Consider the following 21,145-nt stretch of genomic DNA (forward strand, 5'->3'; position numbering starts at 1 on the left):
AAGTTCCTTCTGTAGTTCTGTTCCTACCAATCTCAACTGCTCCTACCAATCTCAACACTAAAGCAATTAAACCACAATTAATCAAACTAGATGGAAGAAGCAAACTCTTAGATTAGTAACAGGAAACATCAGAATGCCTATTTTTGTATAGCAAACCCATTTTTGTCACTTTAATTTATCTATTTATTTATTTTTGGTATAACTAATGACGCATGGTAGTTACTCAGTACTCTCTGTAAAACCAAAACGTGGATGCTTTATCTAATCGCCACGCATTCTTGACTCTGACCCAAAGCTACAAAACGTGTTGGACTCCAGCCTCAGCTATCTTAAACAAAAGGCAATTAGTTCCCTCAAGTCAAGTAGTACTGCAAATCCAGGCACCATGGACGACAGGACTGATAGAAAGCAAGCAGAGATTTCTGGTATGTCTCGCATGAAGACGGAATGCATAGCCTTCACAGTTTCGTTGCAAGAGGGTTTTCGCTATGTCAAGGCCTTCTTTGTTGGTCAGGTAACCCCCATTTCGTAGCTTTCCTGTTTTTCTTGGTTAATAACATTCTTTTTCTTTCTTTTGGGTCGAATAACGTTCTCAATCTTTCTTTCATGAAGTTATAGCTGCCCACTTAGACCATGCAACTTGAGGAAGAAAAAAACAAAAAGCAGAGAGATAAAATACTTGACTATTAGGAGTTTTAGGACCCAATGAAAAATGGGTGCTGATGGATTAATTGATTGGGTGGGAATATTTTCTATGTGAATCTGTAGGGAAGCATTTCACTTTGAAATCTTCTAAGATTATGAGGTCTTCATTTCTTTAAAGACTAAGTTAAATAATTGGATCTGTGGCGCAATGGTAGCGCGTCTGACTCCAGATCAGAAGGTTGCGTGTTCGATTCACGTCAGGTTCAATCCTTTTCTTTCGAAGTTACATTTTGATGTATGTTGGGTCTCTTTATGTTAGGCATGTGTTTTGATGATGTACTTGATCTCTAAATGTTAGGCATGTTCTCTGTGTTACATTGTTAATATCATTGTTTTTGGAAGCAGGTTCTCTCTATGTTAGGCATGTCTTCTGGGTTACATTGTAAATTTGGTTATTTCTGGAAGCAGGTTCTCTATTTGTTAGGCATGTTTTTCTGGGTTACATTGTTGATTTGGTCATTTTTGGAAGCAGGCCAAAAAGTTGACGGCAAGAAATGAGAAAGAAGCAGCAGAAGCAGACCTAGTAACTGCCAAAATGCAAGTTGAAGCTACTGATGCAGCCGAGGATACCAAAAACAGACTCAACAAATCAGTGTAATTCTCATTTCTCAAACACCCTGAAGCCTTCTATTGCAGTACACATTTTAATGACATTTATATTTTAAAGTTCAATGTTCTCTTTCATCTGGTTTATTACTATAATGTATATAATAGCGCATGGGTAGAAATAGAATAATCTATTTTCACACACGTCAATGTGAATTTTCACGGGTAGAATACATAAACCAACTGCTTATGGTGTTACAATGTTAAAATTTATCCTATTATTCTTAGAGAACAAATAGCTCAGGTAGAAATAGAAGTTGATGGACCTTCTAAACGGATATAGTCATACATGAGTCCCTGGAAAGGGCTGGTGCTCATTGCTTGGGTTAGAAACACTATGTTGTCTCCTTCCACAAGCAATGTGCCAGGTACGTCTATTGTATACAGCCAGTAGAGACCATGAATTCCATGTCTGCAAATTGTGTTGTCGTGTCCGATCACACCGGTCGTAAACACAGGTGAATCTGTCTTGGAATCATTTACGCGAATCTTTAATTGAAAAAGAAAGATAAATTCAGATTAGAGCTTTAATAAGTAAGCATAAACTCCCAGCCACTTATTGTGGCCGGTTACGTAATGTGGCCTGAAAATATGGTGCCTCTAGAATTACGCACCTGTAGTTCTGCAACGTTTGCAGTAGCAAGGGCAATTCGAAGTGTGTATGTTTTGGTCTGACTGACATTGTCAAGTCGAAACTTTATTTGCCACGTAGTGCCTTGATACTTGCCATCATCCTTCTTCCTGTTTCTCAGAACAACTTGAAGTTAAGGCCATGAATGTTACAAGTTTATCAACTGACACCAAAACTTTCAAATACAAATGATGAAACTTTGACATAGTAACGACGAAGTCGGAAGAACTTGACCTGGTAACGTGAGCAAAGAACCAGTCTCTAGTATAATCACTAACACCAACTGTAAACACTAAATCCTCCTCAGGATATAAGTCTGCATATCTTTCCCATAAACCATACTGCCTAAACCTGCAATTGTAAGGAAATGAGAAGACTGGTGTGTTAACTCTGTATAAATGATTCCGTAGAGTTCATAAATATAATGGAGTTTGAGCTAACCTGTCAGGATGGTTGACATATAGCTTATTGATATACTTTGGATTAGGATCTGGGACATAAAATTCAGCAGCAGAACGATCAGGGATGCCAATTTCCCACAATGTTGGTCCACTCCTTGGTGGTTCATATACAGTATCACCAATGTCAATATCACAACCTGCTCAATACATAAGGTATTGATCAGACTAGTTGCGATTCAACTCAATATTAGTTCTTCTATTTGTTTGGAAAAGAAACGAGAGACATTACGATTAGAAAGTCCTTTAATAAGTTCCAGGAAAGAAAAGTACAAGTAGATTAATAAGTTCCAGGAAAGAAAAGTACAAGTAGATTTAAGAGAATTAAACCTGCGGTTACGTTAATGGTTTCATCATATCGATAATCTCCTATAAATCCAGGAACCCATGCATAAAGATTGTAGTTGCCCTCACGTATATCATTTATTGAGTAATAACCATTCTGATCAGCCCTAGTCCAGAACTGGTAGCCCTAATTGAAAGGAAAATGAGAATTGTCAAGCATAGTACTGATTTGTTTGAGAGAAAACGGGATTATAAGTCAGGCTAGTCATACTTGCAATCAATAATCAGTACCATGCCATAAGTCATGTAATATAGTAGTACAGTGTCTTTGAAGTTTCCCATGGATTTGTTAATTTCACTGATTGATGTGGCAAACTAATAAACTTATATGCCATATATGACACAAGAACTCATCAAGGATCCAAAATCACCATCAAATTAATCTTAGTTATGAGGAGATCATGCAGTAGGAAAAGACCAGTTTTGATCAGTACATAATTCGGCAAATGCTGAACACCATGTCATTGCACTAAAATCCGGGGCACATTGGTTGGTTTGCATGGCACAGAAACATTACGTACATTGTTCCATAAGTAGATGAAAATAAAGCTCCATAAGTAGATGAAAATAAAGCAGCTTATAACACGTTCACTAGGCAGGGGTTGAATGTGAACCTCATGGATGCAGGTAAGTCCTTCATGTCAATAAGGGAATATATGGAGTTGTAGAAATATTACTTAGATTCGTCCTATTTGGTCTGTAAATCTAAGAACAAAATTCTTAAGCCAATAGGCTCAGCAACTGCATGTTTGGCAAACCCTATTGATACCTCCGCATCTTTCCATATGTGTCTGCATATATGAAACATTTCACCTCCTCTTACCTCATCGCCCATGTAGTGCACAATAGATACCAGTGCCACACACTTGCTCAGAGGTTGAGACGGGATCATCAAAATAGTACTAATCTGACGGTATATCCTTTTATGTATGATACTAATACACAGACTACACATATACAAATTAAATATATGTGTCATCATTTCTAGTTTCCAAGTTCCAACAAATAGAAAAACCAAACTTCTCACCTGTAGAGCATATATAGACAATTTGAGATATTAATTGGAAGAGATTATATGGCGAAAAATAACTGACATTTATATTTTACTTGAGCTATAGTAATGTCTGATTGTCTACAAACTTGCTACTTACATTTAATAAGATGCTTGAAACATACTAATCAGTTCAACCGATTTTTTCCTGAAATTTTGATCCTGAAGATTCTGTTAATTCAATGTGTAGACTATTATGTCTAAATGGAGTTCAATGAATAAATTTGGAACAATATTTGTGCGAAACAATCACCAAATTATCATAGCCAAGTAACTCAATATGATACTAGTGTGTTATCAACTTGTTTCCTTTTCTCTAGTCATCCCTTCTTCTTCTTTTCCTAATTTGTTTGTGTGAATGAAGAGCGGCAGTGTTTGTAAACATATCAACTGTAAAACTCTATACTAACAGGATCGACCTCCTTCGGTTTAAAGATATTCCGTATTGTTTGTAAATTTGTAGTCTTTATCTAGTTTTTGAGTTGGAAAATTCAATACTAATTAGGTTCGACAACCTGCTTCGGTCTAAAGATGTGTGTGATTCCCCATTGTTGTTATACAACCTTGATGATTATTATGAACCTGCTGCAGTTTAAGCATGTCTGCATTTGATTCTTAATTTTTCATGTATACGACTTCATTGACTATCTAAATAAATGGGAACATCACAATTATGAAGCTATTATATGTATATCAATCAAGGCAATAAGAATCTCATCTTTCAAGTGTGTTATCACCTTGCAATCTCTCTGCCATGATCCAGCGTCTCCCGGAGGTGCCAAGCCCACATAAGCACCGTTGGCGAGTATATAAGTATCGCTTACGTACCTGCCAGGCATAGAATTCAGTAGCACTTCAAACAAGTTTTATCAATTAATGCAAACTTTTAAATGATATCAATTATCAAGAAGAAATAATAGATATACACACACACACACACGTCTATTCTGATTCATAAGCTTTGGCGTATTATTAATTATGAAGCCAGCTAGTTTAGTAATATAGGAGCTCTCTATAATCCACACAACCGATTATTTACATTCCTCTTTGCAGGTCATCATAGCCAAAATCCGGTGCATGATTGACTATTAATATAGCAATCATTGGTTTCTCGAAAGATTGTGTTCATCCATTTGTTCCAATTGTTTGATCCGAGTTGGATGAATAAACCATCTTGAATTTGCTTGAATTCTTCATTGATGATATTCGAAGAATGGCTGAACGATGATTCGGTAAAAATAATACACCCTATCAACGATTAGGGAAATTCTAGTGTACTTGTGGGTATCTCATATCCACATTTACAAAACTGACAACAAATTTGTTGTCAGAGTGGTAATGTTGAGTCCTATTTTGTGTAATCTTAGTTCTAATAATAGTAATTACACCTCTTACGACATTGTTACAAGCTTTTGAACAAATTCGTTGTCAATGTTGTAATTTTTGTTTAACTATATGTAAATAGTGTAAATGAATATGGTAACTTTTGTTCTCAATGTTGTAATTTTAGTTCAAATAATTGTAATTTTTTGTTCAAATAGTTTTAAATGAGTGTATGAGATACCCACAAGTACCATAGCTTGTCTCCAAGGATTAATGGGAAGGAAAAGTGATTTAGTTAAGTACCTATCTTGAACGCGTATTCTGCCACTAAGATTACCCCGTTGTTCTGATGGTGGAAAGTCATGAGATGCTGGAAACTCGTATGGCCAACTTTCTACTTCTGTCATCATCTAAAGTAAAGGTCCAAATTACAAACTTAACAACAAGAATGAGAAGCATATAGTTTCCATAAGTTAATAATCTTTGTCTAATGACGTTGATTCAGAAAAATTTATGAACATTTGAACCTGTGCCTTTGCATTCTCCCAGAGTGGCAACGAGTCTTTTGCATCCGGCGCCGAATTAAGATAGATAAAAATAGGGCCAAACACCTTCTTCCAAGGCTCATCTGGTTTGAGCTTTAGCACAAGGTCCTCTCCTGAATAGTGAGCACTGAGAAACATCTGAATATAGTAGCATTTTATCAATATATAAAAAATCAGGGTTGCTTATTCATTCAAGACTCTTTAACAGGCCAGATACTGAAATGCAGGCATAATTAGAATTAAAGCAAACCTTACTCAAACACTTTTATTAGGAAAACAAAACTATTTCCATTGATCAATATTCAAGGAGTACGTTCTCTAGTAGTTGAAGATGTACATTATAGATTCAATTCAAACGCTCCATGTAGTTGTGGACCAGTTCTCTATCAAACGCACTGGGTGTAGAAGAACTTACTGCAAGACAAGTTGGGCCAACATGGGAGGTGAGGTTCTGTTTAAGAGGTCCACCAGATCGGAACTCATTGCTGGGTGTTATTTGCCAGAACCCGACGGGTGGATCCATGCATATCCAACCATGCACTTGCAGATTCTGGTTCTCGCAGGAGTACTCATATTTGTCATCGACCTACAATTGTATAATGGAATTGGAATTTACAATTTACATCGAGTGTGTGTATTGCAGCAGAATAGATCTCGTGAGCTATTTTATATACAATTTTTACTTCACCGGCCGATTCACCCACCCCACAAGGCTTAGCTCTTTGAGTGCGTGTGTGTTTTGAGTGTAATTGTTTTTGAGCTTCTTGATGATTTGTTCTCTCAAGGTCCACGGCGGTGACCTCGAGTGTTGTGACTGTTTTCGAGTTGGGGGTTGATTTTGTGTGTGAAGAATCCACCACCCCATTCTCGTCAGCTAACTAAGCCAGGGTGGAGATCAATCAAATCCTAACTGTGCTTAACCATAGAACTCGAACCCTAGTAGGGTAGTATACATGAGTGGCTCTTGGAGGAACGCTGATCGAAATATATAGGATTAAATACTCGTTACTCCTTATACTTTTGCATGAAAAACAGTTTAGTCTAAATTTTTTTAAATTAAACAGTTTAGTCCTTATTCTTTCTAATTCTCACACAACAGGTCCTAAAATGACTATTATACCCCTCACTTTTTTTTTTCTCTCTCTCTCTATATATATATATATATACACACACACACACACACACATATATATATATATATATGTGTGTGTGTGTGTGTGTGTGTGTGTGTGTGTGTGTATATATAGAGAGATATATATATAGAGAGAGAGGCAGAAAAAATAAAAAAAATAAAAAGAGAGAAAAATAAAAAAATAAAAAGTGAGGGGTATAATAGTCATTTTAGGACATGTTGTGTGAGAATTAGAAAGAATAAAGACTAAACTGTTTAATTTTAAAATTTTGGACTAAACTGTTTTTCATGCAAAAGTATGAGGAGTAACGAGTATTTAGTCCAAATATATATATACGTTCTCCTAGCTTGCTATGTACTTGTACTGTAAGTTTAAATGGATATTATTTTTCATCCTAAACTTATAATTGTAATTTACTAGAATAACATACGGTAGGCATGCATGTATAAGTTTAGCCAGCTTGTCAATTCTAAGCAAAGTTTTATTATGCACCTCTCCCTTAAATTCTGGCTCTATGGGATTGACAAGAAGAACTGCCTCTGGAAAATCTAAAGCTTTGCTTCTGTCTGGTAATCGGTCATCCGGAAGTGGCATGTATCTTTGCCTGTCATCCGCTATGGCCATGTACCGAAACCTGCATGATACATATTCACTCATACATGACATAATTGATTTATCTCTTCATGAATATGTATGAGTATTGTTTCATCTAATTAGAGGATTAGGCGATTATTTACTCCTTAGAAAAGGTCAATTAATATTAGCTAGGGTCGAATGTATATAGCGACCTACTTTTCTTGACTGAGCTTGAATGTAATCCTGGTCTGGGGAAGGTTAAAAGGAGGCCATTCTTTCAAGTGCTCATAGATGGCATACGAGTAGAAGCCCGACGAATTACGAAGCATTATAAACCTGAAAATATATATGATCATATTTATCAATAATTATCATTCATATATATAAAATACGATCGATCGACATAAGACGTCGAGATACTTAACAAAGACTATATGGGCATTAATCATACCTTTTGTCTATATTTAGCGGGACATGCTTGTTCTTATGGTTCCAGTTCCTTGTGAATGATATCTCTACCTGTTCCTCGTTTTCCACTATGACGGTGAACTTTGTTCCTTTAATTCTGTAAATAGATAAAACAATTAAGCAAAATATACTCTAAGATATAAAACTGATAAATGTATTAGTCCCGTGTAAAATGAATGCCCTGCTAAAATGCCGGACGTCTAAAGAGCAAAACTTCGGTACAGGGCTGCCCTACGTAGGACTAAGCAAGTAAGCAATGAAGTTATTCACTCCTTTTGCATCATAAATACCCAAACTCCCATACCCACCCTCTGCAAATCCATTTCATTGGCCAACGCCTAGGTAGAGCAGCCCTAGCTATCCATAGTTTTGCTCCCGTCCAAATAATGTTCCTCAATTGTTCAAACAGTGCACTCATTTTGCAAAGTTTGCTTGTCAATATATTCTCCATATATACAAAAGAGAAGAGAATGATTTAGATTAACGTGGAGTAGTAGTGTAGCTCGTACACATCAAATGTTCCGGTTATTCCGACACTTCCTGCTTCACTCCAAACAAGGTCCCAATACCTTCAATTAATGTTCAAATTTGTATAAAGACATAAATGAAGAAGATAAGAATGGTAAGTAGCCACATGGTGAAGTAGAAGCAGTACCCTCTATTAGTTTCTGTATTCTGAACTTCAAGCAAATTGTTGATGCCATTATATTGTATTCCAGTTACAATTCCACCTGGTTTTGATAGTGTAACTTGGAGTATGCCGTTATCCATTATAACCTGCAGTTTGTGCATATATCATTACGAGAGAAGTCGCCCTCTTTTCCCATATTATTTTGGCAAATATATATAAAACCATAATCTCTAGAGGTAATAATGAAAAAGAAAAAAGAACGAAAAAAATTGACACATGAGATTGCAGTAGATAAGATTGATGGCGGTACTGTATGTTACTCTAAGCAAAGAGTCTCCAGTGAGGACGTTGAATTAAGAACTACTCCATGAGAACATTAGAGCAAAAATAATAAAGAATTTCATGAGAACTTTCAAACTAATGGTTGGATGAGCAGTCCAAATTTTAGTTGAATAATATTTATTTAACACACAAGTTATCCATTAGTTAATTTAAAAGTCCTCATGAAATCTTATTTTAAAGGTCCTCAGTGGAGCCTCACTCTTGAGTTGAATATATAAATAAAGAGGAGTGAAATTCATACTTCCCATTTTACAATTCATACTACATGTTTCCTTTTTTAGTAACTTAAATTTTGTCTTTATTAACTTAAATTTTATCTTTTTATGAGAATTTTGACTAAAGAATGAAAGTGGGAGTGTGGATTTCACTTCTCTAAATAAATTATCCTAAAAACAACCCGAGACATCAACTATTTTCCTAAGAAAAAAAGAAAACTATTAACATCATAGAAATTTTGTTGTATGTCCATTCTCCATGCCTATAGCTAGGTTATGACTTATGACTAAGAACTGAATAAAAGTACCATGATGGCAATTAGACTAGTTTTGTGTGATATCATAACTTAAGAAAGTATCAGATTTTGTATCTAATCCAATGGAAACCAAAACTATTAATTCACTTCACTCTATCTGTAAATATATAAGATATTGGAACAAACTAAAATTTTCGTGTTATTACCCACAAGACCAGCACTAACATTATATTGATATATAGGCGGAGCACTCAATGTTCTCATTAGAAGTAATTAAGTCTTTTGAATCATAGACATTAGTTTTCTTTTCCTAAACATCGTCGGCATCAGCAATGTCGTTAGCCTAGTCGACCAATTGAAGTTAGTAACAAATTCCAAAGAGAAGCCAAGATGAAATAGGCCAGTGGAGCCATTAAGTGACATGTGACATGTGTGTCTAGCGTGGCATTCTGGGAGACCTCTCTCTTAAACTTATAGTGGATCGTTGATTTCCAAAAATCCTGTCTTCTCCAATGACCGAAGGAAGGAAGGATAACATGCCATATGGACATGACATCACAATAGCTATAGAAGCCGAGTTGACAGGTACCTGAGCGATCTTGGCAGTGATTCTCACTAAAACAATAAGATATTTGTTCCTAATTCAAAGGGATACGGAGGACTCAACTTTGAGGAATCGTTGATGGGTCATCTGTGAAGAATAATAGGGGTATAAATATCCAAATTTCCTAATGTGCAAAGAGAAATTCGAGTATCACTAGATTGAGCCTTTTTTATTTATTTGGTATTATGTTTCGATTGATATTTGAGTTGTTCTTGGGATTGGTTTTTTTCGAGTATCACTAACAAATGTCGAAAACTTTGGTTACTTTTTGGTAAAGATAGAAAAATGCTTAACTAAGTGCACAATTGAAAATTCAACCACCACACATCTAACTTTTAGATGTGAACGTATGAGAGCCAACATACAATTTATATTCTTAAAAATAAAAGTATAGCATATTGTTTTTTAAAAGGATGTTTAACATGTCAATCGAGCCCAGTACCATTTGGTCTAGTGGCATAGTCTCCCCTTCGTAAGTGGGAGGTTGTGAGTTCGACTCACGAAAGACTAATTGTAGCATATAAGTTGTTTATCTGATCAAAAAAAAAAAACATGTCAACCGAGACTCCGAGAGCGGATTCTCTTGAAATTTCTAGCGCCGCCTTTGGGCTGCTTCCAAGGAGGTTCTCATCGCCTCCACATCCCTATTCGTTGGTAGATCAGTTCAATCCTTGTTGGACGGTGTGGTGGTTGCGTGTTACTTGGCAGTAGTAGGATGGTTCAGCCTTGGGCTCCATGGCAAATTGTGTTTTCTACGCTGAAAATTTTAAATCGGAAGGAATCGGGCTTGGTTGACCTTCATTAGCTGGGTTCTGATTGCTCTAATCTTGCTACTACTAGCGGTAATGTTGGATGGCCGCAGCTTTGCGACTCTACAAGCTGTTTGTCGACATCAGGCTGGTTTCAGCCTTGGCCAGGATTGCAGTTGCCAGAGTTGCAAATGATGCCAAAAAAGATGGTTGCTAATAGTTGCGTAGGTGCCAGGGGCCTGGGTGTCCAAATCAATGTGGTCGGTGGTATTGCAACTCTCTAGATATCGGGATGTTACGGCCAACAAAGCCAAAGCCAAGAGCAAAGCATTTCACTTTGCTGGCGACTTCAATGTCGCCATTACCCTCTTCACTGAGGTGATTGACACTACTACTATTTGGGCACCGCCAGGCACAGCCTCAGACATCCCTACGACACCGGTTCGGCTTCCAAGGGAGGCCTCGAGATTGATCCAAAGAGATTCTACATGGATTTGGCTGAATGTCAGTCCACATCGGCCCGAGTTGCCCGAGTCCGATCTTGGCCGCCATCGCATCAGCACTCCCATGGCGCCAGTTTGGTCGATGATACAGTCAGTTTTGTTTGGGCCTATTGAGCTAGTTTGCTATCTTTGGCGCTAGAATGGGGCCTTCGGGCATTATCTTCGGCCTCACAGGAAGTGGGTTAACTCTTTAGAGCTAGGTTTTATTTAAGTTTGTTTACCTTTGCCTATTATTATGCACTACTAGTTCATAGTTGGAATGAGTTTGCTTTGTTTAAGTGAGCATGACATGTCAAATAGGACCATTCATCTTATGTATCACTGTGGTGTGTTTATCACAACTTCTTGTCTATCTATAGATGGTAGCGGAAGAATATGTAATTGTCATTCTGGCATTACCTTTATATTAATGATAAACTCTATGATAGTTTATTAAAAAAAAAAAAGGATAGTGTTTAAGAATATCTCTATTTGTGTTTGGCCCAAACTCTAGGTTACTTGACCTAGTAGTAATAGGGTTAAATTAGAATGATCTAGATTCCTATTCAATGTACGATTACTTTCCTTGTACGATTGAGATTCTATGTATTGTAATCCTCTATATAAAGAGGCCCCTATTATCAATGAGAATACACAACAATTTCCTCTCAATTTCAGTTTCTCTACAACACGTTATCAGCACGAGCCCTAACCCTGAAATCCTAAATTCGTAGCCTTCAAATCCCATAAACCATCGCCGCCCACCTTGAAGATCTCAACTCCAGGAGTCCAGAACCGGCGGCCCCACCCCCAGAACCGGCCGGAAAATATCCGAACCGGCCACCGGAATCTTCATGACCTGAACCGACAGAAAACAAAAAACAAAAAAAAAAAAGGAGGAAGCCACAGCCCAATTCCATCTGCTGCAGCCCAAGTCTACTTGCTGCAGCCCAAAACTTGAGCCCACTTGCAGTAGGCTCCAAGCCGCCAAGCCAAGCCGCCAAGCCAAGCCACCTAGCCGCCAAACTGATCTGCCACATCAGCAACGTGCCACGTCAGCACATCGGTCAACGATCAGTCAACGCTGGTCAACCCACCGGTCAAAGACCGATCAACACTTTTCCGGCCACTTTCCGACGATTTTTCCGGCCACTTTCTGCAGTTTCCGGTGACTTTTTCCGGCCACTTTCCGGTCAGCTACAGTAACTTCCGGTCAGCTACAGTATTTTTCGGACAACATTTTTCCCGCCATCTTTTAAGGTAAACTTTTCTAAAAGTTCCCGTTTTTGAAGTTTTTATTACTTTTCTTCTTCTTTTCTCGGGGACTTGCAACCTCCCTTCTTCTACCCTCCTTTCTTCTTCATAGGGGAGACCAATAGCCGAACTGTGGGGGTTCGTGCTCACTCCAAGCTTGGAGCTTGTTGAGATCTCCAAACTTAGAGTTTGTAGAGAATCTATGATCGACCACTTACATCATTGTTTCGATCTAATCCAATCCCTCTTGGAATCGAATTTCTTGGAAGCGACTACGCTCGGAAATTCCTAATTTCTTGAAAGCGACTACGCTCAGAAATTTTATATGTTTTCGTGGTAGCTTTTTCCGCTCCGAAACTAACCCTAATTTCTTGTTCTCTTTCAGGATGAGTAACCTGAACAAATTGGACTTTGCTCCATTGGGAACAACTGGCTCTGGATATCACAGGTGGGTTCGTGATGTCCGCCAGCATCTCAAGGCCAATGGAATCCTGGATACGATTCTCAAGCCTAGCCAGGACGTGCTAACTGTTGAGCAAGCTCAAGCTTTGGAAGCAAATAGAGCAGCCTTCGAGGCAAATAAGGCGAAAGCCATCATCCTAATGACTCGTCATATGGATGATTCGCTCCAGTACGAGTGTATGAATGAAGAAGACCCCAGAAAGCTGTGGGCCTCACTCGAAGAAAGATTTGGCAACGTCCGTGACTCCCTGCTTCCTGACCTAGAAGTGAGATGGCATAGCCTCCGCTTCTGTGATTTCAAGTCAGTTCTTGACTACAACTCGGAAGCACTTCGCATTAAATCCTTAATGGAATTCTGTGGTAAAGAGATCACAAATGCGATGTTGATTGAGAAGACTCTCTCTACTTTCCCCGTCTCTGCATTGATGGTTGCTAAGAACTATCGAATCGATGTTAATGCAAGACGAATCACAAGGTTTCATGAGCTCATTGGAGCTATGAATGTCGCTAAAAAGCATGACAACATCCTTGTGAAGAACTATAATTCGAGATCCGTGGGAACAGAGCATATTCCGGAATCCAATTATAGTCGCGCCCTAAAGAGAGGGCGCCAAGAGCGAAACCCTAATATTAGGGATACTTCTGGACGTTCTGGTCCATATAATCGCTCTACTTGGGAAGGTAACCGCCAAAATAGGCGAACACGAAACCGAAGAGGTAAACGTGGAAAGAGAGAGGGAGGCAACGCCTCTGGCCATGTTGGTGGCTCCACCAACACTAAGAGCCATCTAAATGACGCTTTCAAAGCGCCTCAATCAATGGAGTTTGAGCAAAGAGATGTATGTTCCCGATGTGGAGTGTCTGATCATTGGGCACACAATTGTAGAGCTCGTGAAGAAATTGTCACCGCCTACAAAGCATATTGTGAAGCAAGAGAAGCTCACTATGTGGAACAAGAAGATCAAGAAGATGATCTAGAGTAAAGGGTTGAAGACTACAAATTTGGCTGGGATCAATAGATCGCCAATTCTGTTTAAGCCTTTATTTTTCAAGAGATGTAGGCAATTGCCATATCATTTTTGTAGTAGATGCCAATGTTTTTGTCTTTCTTCAAAGTAGGCGTACTTAACGTAAATGTGATGTCTAGGAAGGTTTTGAGATTAGTGGTACTTAAGCGAGCCTTGCTCCACCGACATCTCTCTACTCACCTGGTCACATTTATTTTGGAATTACCGAAAGAAGTTAGACGACTACCATTGTTTTGCATTAGCTAGCATTTGGATTAGATTCTCCTAATGATTAAGGGACAATGATGTACTCCGTTGGCTTATGAATAAAATTTTGAGTTCTTTTCATTATGACTCCATTTTGATTCATGAGCATGCTACCTTGTGACTACGATGGCTGGGCCATCAGTATTAATTCAAGGACATGGAATAGCCCAAGTCTCTTTGCCAAATGGCACCTTGATTAATGTCACAGAAACTCTCTACGCTCCTAGGGCAACTCGCACCTAAGGATAGCCAACGGATTCCATGCGAAAACGCATATAGAGAACGGAAATGAGTTCCTTTGCAATACCTCTAATGATTGCGAACAAAGGCGCATCTTAGAGAAGTTTATGTGTCTCTCTAGTGGACTCTATGTCACTATTCGAGCTATTAAATCCAATACAGTTATGAGAGAAGATCTCTTGGATTTAGACACATATTGGCTTTGTCTCGACAGGATAAGTCACCCTGGTCATGATATGGTGATCCGTCTACTAAAGACTTCATATGGACACCCTCGAGCGAAATGAAGCAAGAATCAAAAATTGGTTCCTGGACTTAGCAAGATCGCAACAATTGCAGCATCTGGCGCTGCAGCTGTCTTGGGGCGCCATATGGCCGCCCAAGTCCCTTGTGACAACGCCATATATGGCGCTACCCATGGCCATGACGCCATGGATGTCAATCCCCATGGTTATAACGCCATGGATGCCACTTCCCATGGTCATGACACCATGATGGGTGATGTAGTCACAAACTTTGCTTCAATATGCGTTTCAGACGCTCAGGCCCAACCAAAATTCTCATTGGTTGCTTCTAAAGCCTCTCGCTCGTTTTACAAAGCCCGTTCCTTAGGGAAATTAGGACTGAGACCGTCCTATGCAAAGGATATGAAAATACTCATTATGTTCTTACATAGAATCCGTAGGGATTCTGTGGACTAATTCCACCAACTTGCGGACGTTTAAATCTCTCATGATGTTGGTTGATATGCAAACACGCTGGTCACGTGTTGTGCCATTGTCCACTTGTAATGCTGTTTATGAAACACTCCTAGCACACATCATATGACAACGGGCTCACTCCCCGAATCATCCTATTCAGTCAATTGGATTTGACTATGCTAGTGAGTTTACATCGAAGACTTTCGATAGTTATTGCATTTGGGACTGATGTTGGACATCATATTCCCATGAGCACACCCAAATGGTCTCGCGGAAATGACTACGATAGTAGTCCGGACATTGGTAATGCGCACCAACCGCCTTATATCCGCTTGGGGTGATGCAATATCGCATGCAGCAATGCTAATTCGTCTACGACCCACCGCCACTCAATGTACCTCTGCGTTACAGCTAGTGACTGGGTACAAGTATCGTACTTACGCGTATTTGAGTGAGCCATTTATGTGCCAATTGCGCAGCCACAGCGCTCTATGATGGGTCCTTACAGACGAATGGGCAACTCAGTTGGATTTGAGACTCCAACAATCGTCCGCCACTTAATGCCCTTGCATGGCGATCTCCTTACCGCTAGATTTGCGGATGTCACTTTGATGAGACAGTCTTCCCGTCGTTAGGGGGAGATAAGAACACAGATGTTCAGCAGGAACGACAGGAATTGTCGTGGCCTGTCCCCACTATATCTCATCTCGATCCCTACTAAAGTGACGAGATCACACAAATATGCTGCAAACATGCCTGCAATGATGGACATCCCTACGAAAGGACGTAGCGCCACCCTACACAGAGGTAGGCATGGCGCCAACGCCATAGAGAGTGGCACTCTGGCGTTACAGGCCATGGCCCCAACTAGGATGCATGGGAGGCCCGTGGATTCGAAGGATACTTTGGCACATTCCAATCCTTTGATCATCGACACTCATAATCCGTCTCATGAGAATCTTCCGGGTTATGGTTATCGTTGGGGGACGCCTCAACGTTAGAACCCTATTCCTGAGAATATAGAGCTCTATGAAACTTACACTAGTGTACATGAGACGTGGGATAAAAACTCCTTCATAATTGATGATGTAGTCACGCATTTCGTTGCGCATGAGTTTGTTGAGTCCGATGATATCGAACCACGCTCCGTTGATGAATGAATGCCAACGTAGAGAGATTTGGGCTAAATGGAAATATGCGATCCAGGTTAAGATGGATTCTCTAACGAAGAGGAAGGTTTTCTGAGCTAGTGATGCCAACACCTCCTGACATAAAACCTGTTGACTAAAAGGGTCTTCGTTAGAAAGCGTTATGAGAAAAAGAGATGACAATCTCGCCTTATGGCGCAAGGCTTCTCACAAAACGCCCTGGAATCGACTACGATGAGACATATTCTCTCGTAATGGATGTCATTGCACTCCACTACCTTGTCAGTTTGGTAGTTTCCGAATAACTGAACATGCAGCTTACAAATGTGGTCACTACGTATCTCTATGGGGATCTAGATACGGAATATACATGAAGGTTCATGGTGAACTTCATTTACCCAAGTCAAGTGGCTCTAGACCACGGAGCGCGTTTACAAAGAGGTTGAAACGCTCACTAAAGTGACTACTTGATTGGGAAGGGATATGCCCACGCGTTTCCATAACAAGTTTCGGATTCTATCGCGGTTCATGTTGGACATGATCTTCATTAGAAGCCCTTAAAGAGTTAAGGGAAACCACTGAACACTAGAAATCCGAGTTTGAGATGAAGGATTTTGGGAGAACACGATTATGTCTCGGTTTGGAACTTGAGCATCGTGTTGATAGATGCTTAGGCATTTTGACAAGGTCAAACCTTCAAGCACCCCCATGATCGTCCGTAGTCTTGATCCTGAAAAGGATCCTCTTCGTTCAAAGGATGATGACGAAGATGTGCTAGGGGCAGAAATGCCCTAGTTAAGTACAATATGCGCATTATTGTACTTAGCTCCATGCACAAGACCGGACATCTCATATATTGTGAACTTGTTAGCTAGATATAGCTCTGCGCCAACGCGACGCCATTGGATTGCTGTAAAAGATATCTTTCGATACTTGAGATGTACGATTGATATGGGCTTGTTCTATCCCTACAGAGAGATGATGGATTCGGACCCATCACACACCAGGAACGCCGCCAACACTGGCCTGCGTCCCCTCTCCCCATCCCAAAAAGAAGTTAGCGTTTTGGAAGGTTTTGCTGATGCTGAGTATCTCTCTGACCCACACAAAGGTCATTCCCAAACTGGTTAAGTGTTCACCATGGGTAAAGACTGCGATATCTTGGAGGTCTACAGAAATAGACCCTAGTCGCTATATCTTCGAACAATGCAGAGATCATTGCTCTTCACGAAGAGATTCGTGAATGTATATGGATTGGATCCATAATTACGCATGTTCGAACAATTGTGGTTTGAAGTCTACCATGGATGAGCCTACGAGCATTTAGGATAATGCAGCTTGTTTTGAACAAATGAAGTAAGGCTACATCAAAGCGACAACACCAAGCTTAATCAGCAACAACAGACTCTCCTCAAGATCAAAATGAACTAGGTTCGATCTGAGGACAGTGTGGCAGACTTGCTCACTAAGTCATTGCCTAAATTCCACTTTCGAGAAACATGTTGGTAGCATCGTTTACGGAAGTTATCCGAACTCCCATGACCGTAGTCATCAGGGGGAGATGCAGACATCAGGGGGAGATGTCTACATGTATGGTCTCGAAACGTGAAGGGTGTGTTGTGCTCTTTTTCCCCTTCGACCGAGGTTATTTTTGTCCCACTGGGTTTTTGTTACTCGGCAAGGTTTTTAACGAGGCAACGAGAGAAGCACCGCGTTTGGACAACACAAGGGGGAGTGTTTAAGGATATCTCTATTTGTGTTTGACCCAAACTCTAGGTTACTTGACCTAGTAGTAATAGGGTTAAATTAGAAGGATCTAGATTCCTATTCAATGTACGATTACTTTCCTTGTACGATTGAGATTCTATGCATTGTAATCCTCGATATAAAGAGGCCCCTATTATCAATGAGAATACACAACAATTTCCTCTCAATTTCAGTTTCTCTACAACAGATAGCATATTTATATTGGAGTTTTATTAAATTTCATTATCAATCTATAATATTATTGAGAGAAAAGAGCTTGCTCTTCATAACTGAAGTTTTTTAAGATTATAACCGGGAAATGTTGGTAAGCTTAAAAAAACAAAGGGTGCGGCTATTGCCACCCTACCATTTTCTTGTTCACCCTACTTGCTCATTACACCCTACATTTTAATTTTAGTTACTAAATTTACTTATTTAACTCATTTCTCTTTCCAAGAATATCCTTATATGACATATCCAATTAAAAAATAAATATTTTTAATGAAAATCTCTCATTTAATTTATACTCATAAAAAATTAAAATTTATTAAAGTTTCCTAATAAAATCATAATCTGATTTACTCTCATTTTTTTAATTTTTTCTTTCAATTTCAATGTTCTCTATTTCAATCTATGTAAAAAGATTAGTAAATTTACAACTATGATCAATGAAGAAGACATTGATTTTTTTTTTCTTCGTGTTTTAAATTTTTACTTTCGGTGTTCACAAAGAATATTGCAAAGATTTTGATAAAGTTAAAGGTAATGGTTTTGTGAATTGAATAACGAATTAACGATGAGGAGGCAACAAAAAGACAAAAAAATAGTAATAAATTCAAATTTGGGTGGAGAAGATAAAGATTAATGTTATCCAATGAGAAATGACGTAGTCTTTGTACTTAATTAATTACTTATATATTTATTTTTTTTCTTACATATTTGGATTTTAGAAAATTAGTGTACTTATTAGTCATTTTGCACTTGGGTAATATAGTCTTTCAATAATTCAAATGTTTGTAGGGTGAACTAAGAAAATGGTAGAGTGGCAATAGCCACACCCAAAAACAAATTTAGTATATTCATAAATGTAATATAAATATAAATAAAATAAAAAGAAAAAAATGGAGGAAAGAAACACGGTAACTTCCCCCCTCCCCAAAATGACTATTTCATATCTCCCCACACGTTACTAGTTTAATTAGGGTCCTTGACCGTAAGGACATTTTATTTTTCCACAAGTTGAGTGAATATTATTGATAGAATAGAGCTTGCTCTTCATAACTGAAGTTTTTTAGGATTATAACCCGGAAATGTTGGTAAGCTTTAAATAACAAATTTAGTATATTCATAAATGTAATATAAATATAAATAAAATAAAATAAAAAATGGAGGAAAGAAACACCCTACCCCCTAATAAAATAAAATAAAAATAAAAATAAAACTCTCTGCTATTTCATATCTCCCCACACGGCCACACCCTCCTAGTTTAATTAGGGTCCTTGAGTCCTTGACCCATAAGGACAAAAGTCCCCCAATATTTTATTCCCTCAAGTTGTCAAAAAAAAAAAGTTCCCCATAGAACACTAAACCCATATATATATATACTTTATCTTGCTCTCAAAAAAAATGTACTAACCCTCAAAAAAAAATTCACGACTCTAAAAAAGAGACACAGAGGTTTCCAATTTATACTAACAAAAATTTCTTAACCCTCAAGGAAAAGAAAAAAAAATGGCTCCCAAATTTTACTTACAAAAAGTTCTTGACCCTCCGGGAAAAAAAAAAAAAGGAAAAATTTCCTCAAGAAACATTATCTGACCCTTAGGAAAAAAGAAAACACAGAGGCAAATATCCTGACCCTTAAGAAAATTTTCTGTAATAGGTTGGGATGTGGGCGATTGTTCAAGGCTTACTGTGGACTCCATTGGAGAGATTGCAGAAGTTGGAGAGCTGAGAGAGAGAGAGAGAGAGGAGAAGACGGGAAGATTTAAGGACAAATGGTCAGAAAAATATAACAAAAAAGCTTGGGCTTTATAAGAGCTATTGGGAAAATTTTAAGTTGGACTTAACTTGTGGCGAAAACGTGAGGGAAAATTAATACTTGGGAGAATTTTTCTTTTTAATTAGGTTTAGTAAAAGGTCTAATTATGCTCAAATGTAAAATTTTTTTTTTTTTAAAAAAAGACTTTCTTGTCAATTTCATTATTTTATCCTTATATTATAGTATTTAATTTTAAAATTTTAACCAGGATTTAAAATTCTCTTTTGCCAATTTTTTTTCCTCTATAAAACAATATGAAACTCGAGCATCCGAGCTTTTGATCCTTTAGTTTTAAATGCCAACTCTTTCCCTACTAAACACCCAACGAGGAGGCTGGCAGCTCTGTAGCTTTTCTTGTGAAACAACCAAAGTTAGGTACTTAATTAAGTTGTGCCAGAGCAACCAAAAGTTATCCTCTATCATATTTGCAAATCACAGTAATTAATCCTCTTATACGAAATTCACTACAAGTCCTTCAGAACTCAGTACCCAATTGACCAATTCTCCTCACGATTGATACATATCATGCAAGTAACCACGACCAAAGGTAGAAAAGTAACTCAAACAGTTACTACAATCAACAGTGTATACCCATTTACTGCATAAGCTTTCGTTATTTTGTTACTGTGTATATGATTATTGTCATATATAGACAGGTCTCATGAAAAAAGAAAAAAGAAAAAAGTAATTACAGCATATATGACTTACATGATGATCCTGAATATGCAATTGCACAGCTTGGGACGACATTGCAATTGTGAGGACTCCCTTTGAAATGTTAGTGTGGATTTGGAGGCCGAATACAATTACTTTTCTGCAAGTCATAATGGGTTAGCTATATATAGTTCCATTTTCTTATCGACAAATGATCATTTGGCTTCAAACTTAGAAATGAAGGGTTCTTTCTGGTGCGATTTCTTTACTCAGTCGTCACTACTACTGTAGACGTGTTGGGCTCGTCGAGTGTTTTATAAGTTAGCTTAGAAACCATCATACATAGTCATGAGTGGTGTGTGAAATACTATGGTAGAGCATTACGATTTTCTAACATCATCAAATACTTGTGATATTGATCCAACAAAAACTTTGCTCACGAACGGAAGATATTTAAAATGAAGACCGGAGAGTGAAAATATTAACAATTTATTATCAAAATAG

The 21,145-nt window shown here is 38.3% G+C and overlaps 2 protein-coding genes and 1 non-coding gene across 3 annotated transcripts; 2 read left to right on the plus strand and 1 right to left on the minus strand.

The window, feature by feature from the left end:
• Nucleotides 1-246: 246 nt before the first annotated feature.
• LOC133746074 (uncharacterized) lies at nt 247-5,279 on the plus strand. Its single transcript, XM_062174238.1, has 3 exons — nt 247-514; nt 1,178-1,299; nt 4,850-5,279. Exons 1-3 carry the CDS (start codon nt 386-388, stop codon nt 4,857-4,859), a joined length of 261 nt encoding a protein of 86 aa, XP_062030222.1. The 5' UTR covers nt 247-385; the 3' UTR covers nt 4,860-5,279.
• On the plus strand, nt 840-911 carry TRNAW-CCA (transfer RNA tryptophan (anticodon CCA)). Its single transcript has one exon. It is a non-coding gene; the product is annotated as a tRNA-Trp (tRNA).
• On the minus strand, nt 1,303-20,785 carry LOC133746073 (probable rhamnogalacturonate lyase B). Its single transcript, XM_062174237.1, has 15 exons — nt 20,696-20,785; nt 8,497-8,618; nt 8,351-8,410; nt 7,825-7,938; nt 7,590-7,709; nt 7,290-7,431; nt 6,080-6,250; nt 5,647-5,802; nt 5,423-5,529; nt 4,534-4,624; nt 2,731-2,872; nt 2,384-2,540; nt 2,177-2,293; nt 1,926-2,052; nt 1,303-1,800 (listed from the first exon to the last, which is right to left on the minus strand). The coding sequence occupies exons 1-15, from the start codon at nt 20,735-20,737 to the stop codon at nt 1,552-1,554; spliced, it is 1,917 nt and encodes a 638-aa protein (XP_062030221.1). The 5' UTR covers nt 20,738-20,785; the 3' UTR covers nt 1,303-1,551.
• Between the last annotated feature and the right edge of the window lie 360 nt (nt 20,786-21,145).

Source organism: Rosa rugosa, chromosome 4, assembly GCF_958449725.1.
Source record: "Rosa rugosa chromosome 4, drRosRugo1.1, whole genome shotgun sequence".
NCBI lineage: Eukaryota > Viridiplantae > Streptophyta > Magnoliopsida > Rosales > Rosaceae > Rosa > Rosa rugosa.

Bases quoted from the DNA above. Each gene is read 5' to 3' on its own strand.
- LOC133746074 (XM_062174238.1), top strand. From the start codon at position 386: ATGGACGACAGGACTGATAGAAAGCAAGCAGAGATTTCTGGTATGTCT. The intron at 515-1,177 runs GTAACCCCCATT...TTTTGGAAGCAG, and splicing joins AGGCCTTCTTTGTTGGTCAG to GCCAAAAAGTTGACGGCAAG.
- LOC133746073 (XM_062174237.1), bottom strand. From the start codon at position 20,737: ATGTCGTCCCAAGCTGTGCAATTGCATATTCAGGATCATCAT. The intron at 8,411-8,496 runs GTACTGCTTCTA...CATTAATTGAAG, and splicing joins AATACAGAAACTAATAGAGG to GTATTGGGACCTTGTTTGGA. The intron at 7,710-7,824 runs GTATGATTAATG...ATATATTTTCAG, and splicing joins CCGCTAAATATAGACAAAAG to GTTTATAATGCTTCGTAATT.